The 18019-nt window shown below is 43.1% G+C and overlaps 1 protein-coding gene across 5 annotated transcripts in view; it reads right to left on the bottom strand.

The window, feature by feature from the left end:
- Nucleotides 1–231: 231 nt before the first annotated feature.
- Nucleotides 232–18019, bottom strand: part of LOC140908504 (serotriflin-like) — a 42618-nt gene continuing 24830 nt past the window's right edge. For all 5 annotated transcript variants that reach the window (XM_073335743.1, XM_073335742.1, XM_073335744.1 and 2 more), the window contains 7 exons: nt 12662–12720; nt 8791–8913; nt 7622–7712; nt 6200–6345; nt 5363–5457; nt 2648–2736; nt 232–860 (listed from right to left, as the gene is read on the bottom strand). In XM_073335743.1, coding sequence (XP_073191844.1) covers nt 733–860; nt 2648–2736; nt 5363–5457; nt 6200–6345; nt 7622–7712; nt 8791–8913; nt 12662–12718 — 729 coding nt within the window. In that variant the 5' untranslated portion in view covers nt 12719–12720 and the 3' untranslated portion in view covers nt 232–732. The remainder of the gene's footprint in view (nt 861–2647; nt 2737–5362; nt 5458–6199; nt 6346–7621; nt 7713–8790; nt 8914–12661; nt 12721–18019) is intronic.

The raw sequence follows: 18019 nt of genomic DNA, 5'->3' as shown, positions 1-18019 counted from the left end.
TGATTATTATTATTATTATAATTAAATGTATGTGAGTAATATATGTATTTGTCCTGTTTGCTATTTTTTCAATGGCTTCACATAATCTTTTCGGTGAATCAGTTGCTCTTATGAAGGAGAGGTAATTTGCATAAGTAAAGTTTAACTGAAAGCATTCTTTGGCTTAAATTCTTTGTGAAATATTACCTTCATTGTGGCAAAGAATTACAGGCAAGAATTACTTTGCAATGATGGAGTTAAACAATGCTTTTATTTAGCAGGATTACATTCATTTTATAATCAAAGGTCAGTGGCAAATCAAGTGAAATTTAATGTGCAATACAAAAAAATAGTCAAGTAGATTATGACTCTATTTCCTGTTTAAGAATAAAATTCAGCAGGAGTTCCATGCTCTGAAGTAGACTCATTTAGACTTTCAGACCAGAAGGGACCCATCATGATCATCATGCACATTGCAGGCCACAGAACCTCACCCACCCGTTCCTGCAATAGACCTATGCCCATTAATAGCTAAAATAAGATTTTTGAATAATCTAAAGTAATTATGGAAATAGTTTCAATTACTGAACAATATTCAGGACATATAACACATAATGCAGAGCGGAACTTCATCGTTTTACCCAGAATTCAAGCGGTTATGAAAACATTGAGAATTGTTTTGTTTTATCCTTGGTTCTTTTCTCTTTCAAATAAAACAATCTCAAGGAAGAGAAAGTGATGGATAGCAGGATATTATTTTATTTCAGTGGTGCATTTGCAGGAAGCATGACAACTTTCCTTCACCACAGAATGATTACAGCCAAAGAGGTCTTTTAAGGTGGCACAGTTTGTGTATTTATCCATATACTTGCAAGGGTTGGCTGAAATAAACCAAATGGTAAACAGAGTTAGATGATAAAAGGATAAGTCAGTCCTAAATCAGTTAATTGTTTTCCTTTCAAAATGTATTTTTCAATCCATTGTCTTCATAAACCTATGTAGTCTTGTTTGCCTCTCTGTTTTTAACCTGCTGGGCCGCATTCTGAGCTCAGTTAAACTACCTTCAATGGATTTACACTGATGTAAGTGAAAGTAGAATCAAAGTTGTGCTCAGGCCACGGTAGAATTTAGTCACTGGCATTCACTGAATATCACTTTGAAACAGAAGATCAGCCATATCATACAGTGTAACAAGCCAAAATCAACCATTGTACAAATCAACTGAAGTTAGTAGAGATACAAAAGGACTGAACTGTAAGGTTGTACCAAGAATAGGACAGTTTATTTTCATTTTTGTTAGGAATTTATTGTTCTGAACACAAATCATTGTTGGTATAATAATAAGCACCTTTCCTCTGAAGATCTCAAAGTGTTCTTTAAGCTTTAATAAATTAAGACCCACAACAAAGTACAGTGAAGTAGAGAATTATTCTTTCTCTCAGTTTCAGAGACTAGGGTGGGAGGGGGGTGAATGCAAACCGGAAGGTGAAACTATTTGCACACTTAACCATATACACACTTTTGCTCACACTTAACTGAGGCTTGCAAAGCTCCAATGCATATGCAGAGCTCTGTGCATATGTGTAACCCACCAGCTTGTGTGTGTATTGGGTGTCTGTGTCCCCAAGTGTATGGGGCTGAAAAACTTTAGATTGAATACTTAGTACGGAGGTCTCCAACAGAGGGCACTTCTAGCACTACCTAGATTACACAGATCACTGATGCATGTCTAACGCTATGACAGCACTGATGGGATTTACTTTACCCCTGACTGTTTTAATGTGACTCTGATTTATTAAATATTGCCCAAAATAGCACTTATATCGTTTGAGAGATACCAGAGGATTTTATCGTACAGTTTGAGGAAGAGCAGGGGAAAGTTGTATAAGTGTCTGTTTTAAGTTTCTAAGGGATTATTGTGAAAGAGTTGAGTAAACAACAGATTTCAAAGGGATGAGGACTCTCTTGACAGAACTCTCATCACAATGTTATTCTTAAGGCTATGATTCAGTCAGGAAGGTCACATCAGTCACGGATTCCGTGACTTTACCGGACCTCCCTGTCTTCTTCGGCTTCAGCTGTCAGCGGCTTCAGCTGGGCCTGGAGGAAGGACTGTGCACCCCTGCCCTGCAACTGGGGCCGGAACCAGGACCCTGCAGCTTGCAGTGGGGGCTGCAGCCAGGGTCAGCCCCCCTCCCCCCCTCGTGGCTTCCCAGGGCCGTGTGACTCTCCCCATCCCCCCATGGCTGCAGCTGGGGCTGTGAGCCTGAGTGGCTATGGCTGGGGTTGAACCTGGGATTATGTGCCCCTGCCCCACAGCTGCTGCCAGCTCAGGAGCTGGGGGCTGTGTGACCCCCCCCATGGCTGTGGCCGCTGGAGCTGGGGCTGTGCCCGCCCCAGTGGCTGGGGGGCTCAGCCTGTCAGTCTTCTCCATGGGACTCCAGCTGTCATTCCTCCCCCCCACCTAGCTCTGCCCCCTGGTTATTTTTAGTAAAGTCACAAAGAGGTCAGGGGCTCCTGTGATTTTTGTTTGTTGCCTGTCACCTGCCTGTGACGTTTATTAAAAATAACTGTGAGAAAATCTTAACCTTAGTTACTATCCAAGGTAATCTAGCATTATTTATTTCTTCAGGAAAGATTTGGAAAGAACAAAAGACCATTAACTTACTGCAGAGTCCTCGGTCACAGGCATCAGGGCAATCGCCACACGTTGGTCCCTGTTTGTATGGTTTAGATAAGTCTGCTACATTGTTTCCTCTGAAATTAAAAAGCAACCCAAACATAATATATCCCTTTAAAATAAAGTTAACATACTGTATAACGTAGAACTCATTCCATAGATTGTATGGGAAACCTCCTTCTAAACAATCCTGTTTTAGTTCAAATTATGCTTTGGATAGAGGATGTTCTATTTGAAAGGAAAGAAAGACATACATTTCCATGATTATAATTTTTTTAAATTCAATATAATAATTCGGCCCTTGTATAGAATATACAGTAACACAATTAATCCTCTGCATCTTCCATCCAAAGAGTTCCAGATATGTTTTGGGCAGTAATGAAATAACCCTTATAGCACCCCTTTGAGGTAGGTCAGTATTAGAGGTATACAAATATTAAAATACCCTCTCTCCCTCTGAATATTCATTTACAACTAAATCAAAACTTGCTTTTGAAAATATTTGTGGCCCTCTCCTGTTTGCTTTGCATGAATGTCTGAGCGCTTGAGCTCCGATTCAACTGCCCAAACCTGTTCTGCAAGGCACTTAAACGTAGGCTTTCATTTCAACATTCGATAAAATAAATATTAACAATGTGACCCAACATCAGTGCAGGACTGTTTTAGTTTCACTCCCTTTGTATCGAAAAGTGTTGAGAACATCGATGCTTGCAAATTTTTACCCAATTGAAATAGGATATTTCTAGGATATTTCAATTCTAGGAGCCACTATCTGAGCATGCACCTGCTTCCTTGTTTCCCAGTTTTTAGTCATGTAGATACCTTAGAAGTAGGGCTGTCAAGCAGTTAAAAAAATTAATCATGATTAATCGTGCTGTTAAACAATAATAGAATACCATTTATTTAAATATTTTTGGATGTTTTCTACATTTTCAAATATTTTGATTTCAATTACAGCACAGAATACAGTGCTCACTTTATATTTATTTTTGATTGCAAACATTTGCACTGTAAAAAAGAAACTTCAGTTCACCTCATTGAAGTACTGTAGTGCAATCTCTTTATCATGAATGTTGAACTCACAAATGTAGAATTATGTAAAAAAGAACAACTGCACGTAACCATAAAACAATATAAAACTTTGGTGCCTACAAGTCCGCTCAGTCCTACTTCTAGTTCAGCCAGTCGCTCAGACAAACAAGCATTCAGTGTTGGGGGAGGACAGCAGAGGGGGGAAGGAAGCAACGACTTGTGCAGGAGGAGGGTCTGGTAGGACAGGGGCTGACAACGGGGAGGAGCAAGCAATCACTTGGGCAGGAGGAGAGGGAGGGAGGTGTCTTGCTGCTACTTCTGGAAGGGTGGTTTCTGGTACTGGGCTCTCCTCCTTTTACTGAGCTAGCTGAGCTCCCTTCAGCTGAGTGGGCCCTTGCTTGCAAGGGAGGGTGGCTTTTACCTCAGGGGCTCACCATACTCAGGAGAGGAGAGGCTGGTGCAAGGAGGCTGAGCTCGCCAGGCCCACGTTCTCTATGGGGTACCCCCAGAGCGAGCGACTGGCTAGGGGCAATGGGGCACGATGCAGGGGGGTTGGTCCCGGGAGTGAGGGGCCAGCCGGGAACAATAGGGCCTGGGCTGGCTAGGGTGACGATACGTCCCTTTTTCAGCTCTGTCCCGGCTGTCCCTACTTCTTCGCCAAAACGGGTCATTTGTCCCGGAGGCAAGGCAGAGTGGAGAGAGGCGGATGCTGCCTGCAGGTCAGCTGAAGGCAGCCCTGCCCGCCCACAGGAAAGCAGAGACATTTGCTGCTGGAGAGCAGTGCTGGCTTCAGAACTGACCCCTGGGTGGCACAGAGATGGGGCAGGGGGGAAATAAGCCTCAGTCGGGGGAGGTGCGACGCTTGGGGGTGGGGATCAGGCTCAGCCGGGGCAGCGCAGCACTATGGGGCGATTGAGCCCCAGCCATGGGCAGTGAGAAGCTGTGGGGAGGGTTCAGCCTAAGCTATGGGCGACACAGGGCTCTGGGGTGGGGGTCAACCCCTGAGCTCGGGATGGAGGTCAGTCCCAGCCCTGGGTGGCACGTGGGGGAGGGGTCAGCCCCAGCTGCAGGCGGCACAGGGCTGGGAGGGGGAGACCCCACCATGGGCAGTGTGGAGTTCTGGGGGAGTGGGGGCAGCCCCAGATGTTGGCAGCACAGGGTGGGGAGGAGATAGGCATGGGGAGGGTGGCTCGGGTGAACCCTGCAAGGGGTGGGGGGTGGCCCTGGCATAGGGTGACCAGATGTCCCGATTTTATAGGGACAGTCCCGATATTTGGGTCTTTTTTCTTATATAGGCTCCTATTACCCCCTCCCGCCCCACCCCCGTCTTGATTTTTCACATTTACTGTCTGGTCACCCTATGAGTCTGGCGAGCGCCTGGCCGTCCTGCTTCTACTTAAAAAATGCGGGGATGAGACCTACATTATTTTCTGTAGCCTCTTCTCTTCCCACCCTCTGGTAGCGGCTTGCATTACTGCGCCTGACCAGACAGGTTCTTCGGAGCAGCTCATGAGGGTTTGCCATTAATGCGCGTTTAAAAAAATCCGTGCGTTAATTGTGCGGTGCGTTAATCGCATGCGTTAACGGCAGGTAATTGACAGCCCTACCTGGAAGGTTTCAAAACATCTTACAGAGTGTTTCAACTTAAAGGAAATATATATTGGTACGTACGCGGGACAGTACTGGCAAACATAAAAGAACTGGAACCTATTCTGAGGACAGTAGGCAACTCCACATCCAATCTGGTAAGAACGATACCAAACCACCTGCAGGCATGAAAATAAGTACACTCAATCAGCAAGGTTTCATTTCATTCATGGATTGTCTGAGATCCCCTTCATGGTCTCACAGAGCAGCAGCCCTTCAGTTCATAAAACCATAACATCCCTCTGGGAACTGTAGCAACTGCTTACATGGAAAAGTAATATCAAGGAAATATTTCTGTATATTTAGCTTTTAAAAAAATGCAATTTAGCAGCTGGGAGAAGGAAGAGCCTGAACCATGTGACCAACCACCTTTTGTAGAGCACCTGTATGATTTTTCAGACAAGAAAAGAAATGTTTTGTTTCTAATCAATGCTTTGAAATATGTTGCTTTGACATTTCCAAATCAACATTTTTCAGAAATGGTCATTCCACAATTTAGTATATTATTAGTAATTTAAGATACGTTGACATTTGGTCCCATTTTGGGAAGAAGAAAAATATCATAATTTTCCGCTGGAATATATCTTATTAAATATCTGATCCAGTGCCCTTTGAAGTAAATGGAAAGACTCTGAATTAGTTCAGTGGACTTTGGATCAGGCAGTGAATGACAGATAACAGTAATGATAAGTTTCTAGAGGTGTAGTCTCCTAACTTTCCTTAATTACACAGACACTTTTCCATTGACTTTGATGGAGACACATGGGTGTTCAGATAAATATATTTTATTTCCAGACTGGTATCACTTTTCTTCCTAAAACAATATTTCATTTGTTGGAAATTTGTCATTAATCCCCATACCTGAGTGTAGCCACCAATAGGGGCATTGTTATTGATTGCTCCAGTACCATATTTGAAATTAGCCACTTGCTTATACCAGGATTGGATTGCATCAGACCAAGGGAGCGGATAAGTTGCCTGTAATATATTTTCACCACAGAGGACATCTGAAAATAGAAATGAGGCAGTTTCAAGACAGCATGAGGACAACTAGAGAGACTGTAGGAATAGTGGAGGAGATGTGAGTTACACCCTACAGTTAAGTTAACCACCAGATTTCCACCCTGTGCATTGTCTCTATTCAGAGAGTCATCAATTCCAAGGCCAGAAGGGACCATTGTGATCAGCCAGTCTGACCTCCTGTATAGCACAGGCCAAAGAACTTCCCCACAGTAATTCCTGTTTGAATTAGAACAGATCATTTAGAAAAAAACATTTCATCTTGATTAAAAATGTCCAGAAATGGGAAATCCACCACAATTTTTGGTACATTGTACCAATGGTTAATTAACCTCACTTGAAAATTTACACCTTATTTCCAGTCTGAACAAAGCAGTACCTATAAGCCTGTACCTCTAAGAAGGGAATTATTGACCTGATCCAACCCCAGTGAAGACAATAGAAAGTGTCCCATTAACTTCCATAGGCTTTGGGGCAGACCCTGTATGCCCAGAGATGTTCATTTGCAGACTTTTTAAACTAGAAGCATCTCATTAAAATACTAGATGAAAAGGGCAGATTAAAAATAATAACACTGATTTCTAGTTAAAAGATACCATCTGTTCTTGGATTAACAGGCTACCATTAAATATTAGATGAAAATAGTCTCCCCCCCCCAATAGCTGATTATGGTGTACATACCACCTGTGCAAATTTCTTTGTAAAATTCATTCCTGTGCAGGAGACTCACTCAAAGCTTGTGCCTCACTCTAAGACCCACTTTACTAATTATTTGTATTACAATAGCATTTAAAGGCCCTAACAGAGATTAGGGTTTAGTTGTGCTAGGCACTCTAATGACATAGTAAGAGACAGTCACTTTCCCAAAGAGATTAGGGTTCATGTCTCAACAGTCAAGACATGGCACACAGAATTAATGGATTCCTCCCCCTGGTCCATAGAAGATGTCTGGGTTTTTTCCCCCATGGATTTTGGTGGGGGCAAATGGGAAGGAAAAAAAAGTTTGAACCAATTTTTTCCATGGTGAAGAAAACATTCACTCTCTGGAGGAGATTGTGTGTGTCAAGTTTCAACTCAGGTGGATTTTTTCCTTTATTGCATTGTTGGCCCCTAACTATATGGATTTGGAAGTGAAATCTCAACCTGTCCCATATCAGTGCTCCTGCTCTGCTAAAATAACACTTTTGCAGTAATATGGTTGTACCTGTAAGTCTCCAGATGGTTATTTCAATCATTCATAATTTATAGTTACTCTTCACTTACCATTGACAACTCTCTCACTTCTAGGACTGATGGACATTTTACACTGATCTGCCCATCTCTGAGCATTGTCCGCAGCTTCGGGACTCCAAAACTCAAGAAAACAAGGAGAGACATCATATTTACCTTTTGGTAAAACCAACCCGCAATAGTGAATGTAGAACTAAATACAGATCTGGAGATTATGGCCTGGCTATTCAAGGGGTGTCAGTCAGAATAGGCCCATGGAAGTCACTGTAGCTAGGCTGGTTTATACTAGCTGGGGATCCTGAATGTTATAATGTCCTGAAGATTTCTTCTGCCTATTTGAAGTGGATTGTTCCCTTAAATGAAAAATCCTCAGCCCCAGAGCCTAAGAGGTGACCCTCTTGTCACCATGAATGAATAAACCAAAATCTCTATAGTTTAGAGCCTAGCCCTGAAAAGTGCCATGGTTTGTGATGGTAGCAATGTTTGGACCAATGGAAAGGTCAGTAAACCAGTTTCCAATCTGCTTTAATAATGGTTTGGCAGTCATAAAGGACAGGAAACCTGTATTGTACATTAGAAATATGTTGAGGCAAACCTTTTTTGAACAGTTCCAGCACACAAAGATCCAGGAGCTGGAAATCCCTGCAAAGGGGGCCTGGAGGGACAGCATCTGCTATTCCAGGCCTAGGCACCACTCAGGCCTTATTTTGAGGGCTTAAATGGGACATAAATGGTGCAGAGCCCATGTACTAGACTCCTGCACAAGAATGGGAATTTCTCTCCTAGAGCTCCTTCCATTCAAAGATCTCAAAGCAATTTAGAAATGCTATTGATGTAAGATTCCCGGTGATCCTTGGAGGTAGGTGAATATTATTAATTCAGTTCAGCAGATGGGAAAACTGAGGCACAGAGGTTAAGGGTAGGATTTTCAATAGCATTTGGGCTTCTAAGTCACTTCAGTGGTTTTGAAAAAATTCCTCTGTAATTGACTTGCAGCAGAGCAGGAGCAGATCCTGGCCTACCAGTGCCTAGGCCAATGGCCAACCACAAGGACATGCTTCTCTCCCACTCTACTTACATTCCCACAGCTTAGCAGGAAAGTTGCACCTTATCATGGAAAGGATTCTGACGGCCAAGTTTGCCACTCTGTGACGATGGGAAACATTTCAGATCTATAGGAACAGCAATACCACGTAGCTTACCATCTTCAGCATGTTTCTGGCAGTGGGATTCACCCCTCGCCGAAGGTCATTGTGCTTGTCAACGATCATCTTTTGGTTATTCTCATTTAAATTGGACAACTCAGAAAAACCCAGACCTGGATTCTAAAATGAAAATCACAGGGAAAGTTTCGTCTCATTTTTGTTTGCCAAATCCCACCACACTCAATGCATTAACCTATGATCCCAGTTGACTATTTTAACAACCACTGTTTGATGATTCATAGAATATCAGGGTTGGAAGGGACCTCAGGAGGTCATCTAGTCCAACCCCCTGCTCAAAGCAGGACCAATCCCCAACTAAATCATCCCAGCCAGGGCTTTGTTAAGCCTGACCTTAAAAACTTCTAAGGAAGGAGATTCCTCCCTAGGTAATGCATTCCAGTGCTTCACCGCCCTCCTAGTGAAAAAGTTTTTCCTAATATCCAACCTAAACCTCCCCCACTGCAACTTGAGACCATTACTCCTCGTTCTGTCATCTACTACCACTGAGAACAGTCACAACCCTTCTGAGCAAAAGGCAATTAGTGGCCCTGCATACTTGGATGACAACAGCCTCACAGTGGATTTACCAACTCCAAATTGATTCCCCACTGACCGGTAGCAGTCTGGCATTGCAACTTTCCACACAGTGATCATCACTCGCTTCTCCACTGTCAGAGCAGATTTAACTTCAGTGTCACTGCACTACAGGGCTGAGGAGAGCTCTGCACACATTTCCTGGAAAGTAGCCTTGTGCATATGGAACTTCTGCCGCCATTGCTGCTCATCCCATAACTGCATAATCCCACCAATCAGTGGGTGTTTCTCGGGACCAGAAACGGCGCTCACCTGTGTTCAGCTGCCGCACAGCTACCAGCAGCACCCGGGAATTGTTTTGTTCTACAACTTCCTGCAGGGCTGCTTGAAAGACACTGCAATGTTCCGCCCCACGGCTTTGGAAATATTGCAGGATAAGGAGCGTGGTGTTTGTAATGCTTGCAACAACGGTGCACAACTGAGTGGGGTCCATGCTTCTTGGGATATGGCCTATGCATGGCTATGCCAGTCTTTTGGAAAAAAGGCATGAAATATTATGGGTTCCAGCTGAAATCAGGGAAAGGAGGGAGAAAGTGTTGAAGCCATGTTCCCAGTCCCCCCGGAGAGAGAGAATGTTTTGGTGCCATGGAGGCATTGCAGGCCCTTCCCAAAAACCCCTGTGGTGTGTTGCACTGTGGGATAGCTACCCCCAGTGCACTGCTCTCTGCATCGATGCCAGCACTGCTAGTGAGGACATCTCCACTGACATAAGCCATGTGGTGTGGACATGCACTACCGACTTAATTACTGTGGCAGCTGGATGTCAACTTAACTGAAGTAGACTTAAGTTTGTAGTGTAGACATGCCCTCTGGCTTCTCCAACCACCCGAGCGGGTGCTGGGGGTGCCTATCTAATGTGGCTTCCCAAAGAAGGTATGGGAAGCTGAGCCACTGGAGCCATCTCCAGGGAATAGACTTAGAGTGGAAGGAACCCAATCTGTGTCTCCGCCTCCTCTCTCACCACAGCTGTTTGAACAGCAGGCAAAAGGATTGCTCTCCTGGTATATACCCTACTTCTCTTCCTACTGGTTGGGCTCCTCCCAAAGGGGAAAGAGTTGCAAGAGCCAGCTCCTTTGTTAAAGTGCCAGTCCCAACCCCCATCTATAAAATGGGGATAATGAAACTTTCCTGAAATTCCTCCCTTTACAAGGTGCTTTGTGACCTATGAAGTAAAAACCCCATAACAGAGCCAAACATTTATAGTTTAGTCACCTTAATCCTCACACTAATAAATTCACACCCAAGTGAGAAAGTTCCTGTGGCTTACTATGGTATATGCAGCCATGATTATACTGTACTCATCATGTTCTTAGGATTTGTTTAACTGGCTCTCACTGGTGTTGGAAGCATACCCTTGGGTTATGGAGCACTGTCAGTAAATGGCTCTCCTTTTTAGTGAGTAGCAGAAAACCCATCTCGCAGCATTCAGCCCCCCACTCCTCCATTTAGTGCCTTCCCTTCTGCTTCCCCAGTCAGTAGGTACCCAAACTCCCTAGCTGTCTCTTGGTACCCCAGTCAATCTCTTCTGACTCTGCCCCCTCCCACTGTCCATCCTAATATGCATATATTTGGCTTCTTCTACCTCCCGCTTTCCTGGCTTTTCTGGCTTTCCCTTCCATTCAACCAGTTCATCAACTCCCTGCTCCTCTTTGCTCATTGCAATTTCCCTGGCTGCTTTACACTGCTCCTTTCCACTGATACTTCTATACCATCCATCTAGTCACCTCTGTCTGCCACTCCCACTGGTTAGCGTCATCCCTCCCATTCCCTTAGCATGCTATTTTCAGTGGTCCCCATCTTGCTGATCCCTCCCCTTCTACTTCACCAGTCAGTGGTGACCCATTTTGTTTTTATCTGCTGGTGAATTCCCTCTTATTCCTACAGCCACTGAAGCCCTGCCCCTCTCCCGTTCCTGTTCAATTGACCCTCTCAATCTGAGAGCTGGCTTTGGGAATGCAGAGATGGGCCTGAACAACATCCCCAGATCCAAACATCCCTGAATGTTTGGAAAGCACGGATGTCGATCCAATATTAAACTTTGCAACTAGCCTCTGTCTCTAGAATGGGCTGAACAAGCTGCTGGGGCCCAAACACTTCCCTACTTTGGAAAAGCTCATGTCTGGATCAGCACTCAGTGGATTCCTGGCATTTAAGTTAAATGGCTTTAGAGTGAAACCAACTTATGACCTGCCAGGGAAAGGTTTGTTGTCAGTACATCAGTGAAGAGAAGAGTATGGCTCACAACTAATAGGGAGAAGTATCAGAAATTTAATTTTAAAAGATGTTGGAAAACTGGAACTTTACACGTTTTTGAATTGAAATATCCCAAAATGGGACCCTTAATTCTCATAATCTCTACTGTACAGTATTTAGTATATAGCACTGAGATCAGAGCAATCAGAGATTTGTTCTGTAGCTGCTGATGTCAATGGAGATCCTGTGTGCATCTGTCTACATCAGTTTCAAAGAAAGAAAAACGTTTTAAAGGGAAAAAAAGTATTCTATTCCTGAAGGGACAGTGCAGGTAACAAAAGAGCAATGAATGAACCCAGTTTGCTATGGATCTCATTGTGGCCTGCATTTTTTTGTTTAATCTGTGATTAGAAAACAGTTTTATTGAACAAAATAGAATTGGAGTTGAATATCAGGAGGATGCTGAATGCATGCAAATGATGTTTCAGATCATTGTGGGAATTTCCAATGTAATTAATAGGTGTCAGAGGACATGTCAGGGGACATGGACAACAGGGAGTTTTGGATAGCGGAGATTCAGATAAATGAAGGTGCTCTGTATGTGAATAGCTATGAAGTGTCTGTCCTCTGTGAACAAGCAGTGCCTTTAGAAACAGCCAGCACTAAACCACCTGCTTTTCCACTTGTTTCCATTAGGATGGCAAAGTGCCAGGAAGGAGTTCCAGAAAATAATGGAATCACCACAGCACCAGCATTTCCATACCAACAAAGTTTGATTCTCCTCTTGCTTGCACCAGTTTAAATTAGATATAATTCCATTGAACTCAGTGGAATTACACCAGTATAAGACTAGTGTGAGAGGAGAAGCAGACCTTACTAGTGGTGAATATTTACATAAACAAGGGTGGATTCTTTGAAGGGGAAAATGTGGAAATGCTTAGAACACATGCTGAGGTAATGGGTACTGGTGGTCAAATACCATCTGTACTTATGGAACTCCAGGCAACTAACTATTTTGGAGGTGGCTTAGTACAAAACTCAGTCCATTCCTATTCCTCTGCATAGAAATAAAGGTACATACCTGTCCAACAGCTTGGTGCAGTGCAGCAAGGCACACGATCACAGTTAGCAAACCCATCTCTGTGAAAAAATAAACACCGTGTCATTTAGTCTCTTTTCTGTCAAAGCTTTTGGTGCACTTGCAGAAGCAGCATTTTTGTTTGTGGAATATATTTCTGGAGCAAGATGGGGTGATTTGGGATGAAGGCAACTTGGGTTCTAACATTTTAATGGGAAAAAAATCTTCTTTTGTCTCCATTTCTCTTATTTGAAATAACTTGAACATGCAGCAGTTTTCTGCCTGTCTTCTCCCCACTTTATTAAAGGAGCCTGCTTTGTTCATTGATGCAGTAGATCAGGATCTCACCACTGCCCTTCTCAAAGAACATAGCATTGAACAACTGTGTGCAGGAGAGAGGGGCTGTTTTAACAGATGCTGCACTGAGATGGATATGCTAGTCCTCAGTTCCTTGCCCTTCCTCGCCCATATCAACCCCACACTCATTCCTCCCACAGGTGACCCAGTCCTCTACCAATTTACACATAGACTCCATTCCTTGTTAATGTTTTTCCACTCCCTTCTCCTGCCCTGCTAGTTGCCTTTTTTCTGTATTGCTTCCTCACTGCTGATTGCTCAAACTCCCCACTGTTTCCCAGCTTGGCCCTAAACCATTATGTTTGACTTGCCTCCCCTAACTCTCAAGTCAGAGATAAGAAGCAGGGAGGGGGGTGAGGTGTAGAGCTGGTCAAAAATAAATCAGAATTTCTGCCCTATGGGAAGTTCTGATATTTTGAATTCCGCCCCCCCAAATTGGGTAGAAAAGTTAGAATATCAACATTTCTTATTGAACAGAAAGCTACAAAAAATTCATAAATGTTGAAACATTTCATTTTAGTTTATTTCAACACTGAACTGAGTCCACCTGAGCTTTTGCAGTGCCTCGTGGAAGTTTTAGTTCCAGGGTGTCTCATCCAGATTCTCCTCTCTGGACTGGGCTTCCTGGCTGGACTACACCTCCTATGATGCACCATGGCAGTTCAGAGGGGAGACTGGGATACATGATGAGAGATGTAGTCCAGCCAGGGAGCCCAACCAACAGAAGAGAATGGGTGTGTGCAGCACCCAAACTACAACTCCCTTGAGGCAGTGCAGCATCTTAAGTGGACATAGAGGAATGTTGCATTGACCTGAAATGAAACTATTTGATTCGATTTGACAAAGCAAAATATTTTGATTGGGGTCAACTTGACTCAAAAACAAAATGCTTCTTTGATTTTCCTGACTGAAAAAAAAATTAAGGCACAATTGATATTTTCCTGCAGAAAATGTTGATTTTGTGGAAACTGCATTTTCTGTCAATGTTTTTTTCACAAAAAATTCTCACACAGCTCTAGTTATGTGTTGGGGGGGAAGGGGAGGAGGGTGTCATATCAGAAAGCAGGCAAGAAGATCAGGTCTCTACCCTCCTTGTCTCCCCATTACTAGATATTTTCCCTGATTGCTTAATTAGCTTGCACTGGTAGGGAGACTGGCGAGATGACGCCTGCTGAATCTTTTCCATGTTTAGATTCTATGGGCCTGATTCTGCTCTCACTCTAATGCGACTGAAGTCAGTGAAATTATACAAGGGTAAAACTTGTGTGAGGAAAACCAAGCTCTTAATATCCCACCATCTCCTGGATTTGATCAGCCCTGCTACATTCACACATTAAAATATATATTTCTAGTACTGAGTAGGGATACCCTGAATACAGGTGCCATGAGTAGCACAGGTTACCAAGTTAGGAAACATAGCCTCATTTTTCACACCAGCTGACTCCTTGGCTATGCCAGGTTTCTCCATGGTTCCTGCCATGGCAGGCCTGCAGAGCAGCCGTTCAGACTTTTCCGGGAAGTTGGGTTTGGGGTTGATAACTTCTGCATTATGGTGCTGAAAGCAAGGGTGTATGTGTCTGTGTGTTTGTTAGTTTTTTGTTTTCTGTTGTGACCAGAATTGGAGTGAATATTCACAGAAGTGGTTTTTGCAGGATTTAACAAAGCTCTATTCACCTTCATATGGATGGATTATTCCCTCTGTGCATTTGTATAATACATCCATCCATACATAAGGTGAGATTATTTTTGCACTATTGCTTTTTTAGTTGGTCAATGTATTTGTTGGAACTCTTGATTGAAACTGGGTCATAAGGCCAGGTTACTTCAAACAGATAACACAGTACAAGGTCACTGTGATACCAGAACATATTCATGGGGTAAAATTGCTCCAGATGTTGAGAGTTAAATAGCAGATGCCGCTTGCCCTCACAGTGCCCAGATTATGAAAAGAGACTATTGTTCCTTGGGCTGATAAAGTGACTTCCATAGGACAATAGCCAATTGAGAGAAAATTTCAGCTCATAGAGCAATATTATATATAACAATAAATATTAGCTTCAGCCTGTTGTATAAACACAGAAACTAGGTAAAAAGAAAAGGAGTACTTGTGGCACCTTAGAGACTAACAAATTTATTTGAGCAAAAGCTTTCATGAGCTACAGCTCACTTCATCAGATTCATGTAGTGGAAAATACAGTGGGGAGAGTTTATATACACAGAGAACATGAAACAATGGGTGTTACCGTACACACTGTAACAAGAGTGATCAGGTAAGGTGAGCTATTACCAGCAGGAGAGCCGGGGGGGGGGGGGGGGGGGCGAGGGACAGGCGGGGATGGGGACGACCTTTTGTAGTGATAATCAAGGTGGGCCATTTCCAGCAGTTGATAAGAATGGTGAGGAACAGTGAGGGGGTGGGGGAATAAACATGGGGAAATAGTTTTACTTTGTGAAATGACACATCCACTCTCAGTCTTTATTCAAGCCTAAGTTAATTGTATACAGTTTGCAAATTAATTCCAATTCAGCAGTCTCTTGTTGGAGTCTGTTTTTGAAGTTTTTTTGTTGAAGAATTGCCGCTTTTAGGTCTGTAATCGAGTGACCAAAGAGATTGACGTGTTCTCCAACTGGATTTTGAATGTTATAATTCTTGATGTCTGATTTGTGTCCATTTATTCTTTTATGTAGAGACTGTCCAGTTTGGCCAATGTACATTGGCAGAGGGGCATTGCTGGCACATGATGGCATATATCACATTGGTAGATGTGCAGGTGAACAAGCCTCTGATAGTGTGGCTGATGTGATTAGGCCCTATGATGGTGTCCCCTGAATAGATATGTGGACACAGTTGGCAACGGGCTTTGTTGCAAGGATAGGTTCCTGGGTTAGTGTTTTTGTTGTGTGGCGTGTGGTTGCTGGTGAGTATTTGCTTCAGGTTGGGGGATTGTCTGTAAGCAAGGAGTGGCCTGTCTCCCAAGATCTGTGAGAGCGATGGGTCGTCCTTCAGGATAGATTGTAGATCCTTGATGAATACATACTAACAGATGAACGCATCATCAAGGATCTACAACCTATCTTGAAGGACGACCCATCACTCTCACAGATCTTGGGAGACGGGCCAATCCTTGCTTACAGACAGCCCCCCAACCTGAAGCAAATACTCACCAGCAACCACACGCCACACAACAGAACCACTAACCCAGGAACCTATCCTTGCAACAAAGCCCGTTGCAAGGATACCATCATAGGACACCATAGTTTCATGATGTGACTAACAGTAAAATCAGTATGATGGTTACAGTTCCCTGCACTGCAGACATGAGTGATACCATTGACTGTAGCATGGGAAATGCCAGACCAAGTGGGAGGCAAAGGTTTTAAATTATTTTCATTTAAAGTGCATTTCTAATATTAAAGTCAGCTCATAGGACAAGCTCTGCTTGCTGCATTTGCAGAAGTAGCTACACTGAAGTCAAAATTTCAGTTTGTATGAGTGAGGCAAGCAGGATATGGCCATGTGTTGTAGCAATGAGAAGATGTTCCATCATCACGGAGTAGCCAGGGTCTAGGCACTGGGGAAACATTGTCCCCTCCCCTACCAGCCAATGGTATATTTATGGAGCCACTCATGCAGGCTCAAGCACCTCTAGTTTAGCTTGGCTGTGCTGAGGGGAGACCAGAGGATCCACACTGTCAGAACCTCTGCCTGGGCATGCTCTATCCTTCCAAACTCCATGTATCTTGCTACATAGGGCCCACACAGCACCAAACAGGGCATAGCTCATGTGCCCCCCACACCAGCTCAGACAGCCTCTTCCCCATTGTTACATAAGAAAACCACAGCAGGGGTTTGAGACTGTGCCCAATAAAGCTAGTGGCAAAGCTGTCATATAATGCAGGCTGAGTCTGAGTTCTGCAGAGGGAGGGAAATCTTTGGGTGCAGAGGTATTGTCTGGATTTCCCTCTGAGAACATACATTATCTTCACTTTTAAAAAGAAGACAATCACAGAATATCATGGTTGGAAGGGACCTCAGGAGGTCATCTAGTCTAACCCCCTGCTCAATGCAGGACTAATCCCCAATTTTTGCCCCAGATCTCTAAATGGCCCCCTCAAGGATTGAACTCACAACCCTAGGTTTAGCAGGCTAATGCTCAAACCACTGAGCTATCCCTCCCCCCAAGGGAGGCTGAATTTTTATGATGATTCAAGGCTTGATACAAAGTTAATTCTAAGATATTAATGTATAGTGCTTGAAATTCCCCAGATAAATGTATGTTAAGGGCTACAAAACATTTCTAGCCTTAGTAATAAATTAAATGTTTGTTTCACAAACTTAAAATATTAATACACATTTGCACTCAATAAGATCTGACAATCAAGCCCACCCATATTAATAAATTGGTCCGTATCAGACTATATTATCCAAGGTTTTGAAACCTGGGCACTGAAGGTAGATTCTTAAATAGATATTTGTGCTCCCAAATACAATTTTATACCAAGTAAATGGGATTGATTTCAATGGAGTTAGGTGCCTAAACACCTTGAGGGATCTGAGCCTTAAGTGCTCTTGAAAATTCCAGTGCTAGAAGTCTAACATCAGGCACCCAGGTTTGAAAATTGTAGCCATTTTATGCAAATTGTAATCATACATTAAAAATTCCTAATGGTAAAAAATCTATTAAACTACAAAGTTAGAAACAAATTCATACATTTGCCTTTTTACAACCCAACACAATTTTTTTCCTAGCTGAGAAATTTTTCTGACCTGTTTTTAATGCTGGGAATTTTCTGATAATTTTGTGACTACCAGTCATTGGTAGGGTTTGTTTATTCAGTTTACATTGTAATAAATTATTTTCTATCTTTTATGTGTTTTACATTTATGTCTTTTAGTTTTTTTCCCATTCACTAAGAATATACAATTAACCTGTTTTTCACTGCAATATTTAATATACAGTCTAATATACTGTACACAGGAGCAAGTTGTTTAGTCTCTCTAGA

This window comes from Lepidochelys kempii, chromosome 3, assembly GCF_965140265.1.
Source record: "Lepidochelys kempii isolate rLepKem1 chromosome 3, rLepKem1.hap2, whole genome shotgun sequence".
In the NCBI taxonomy this organism is placed as follows: Eukaryota; Metazoa; Chordata; order Testudines; family Cheloniidae; genus Lepidochelys; species Lepidochelys kempii.
Note: the sequence above shows the minus strand (reverse complement) of the source record. Positions and strands in the feature narration are given on the sequence as shown.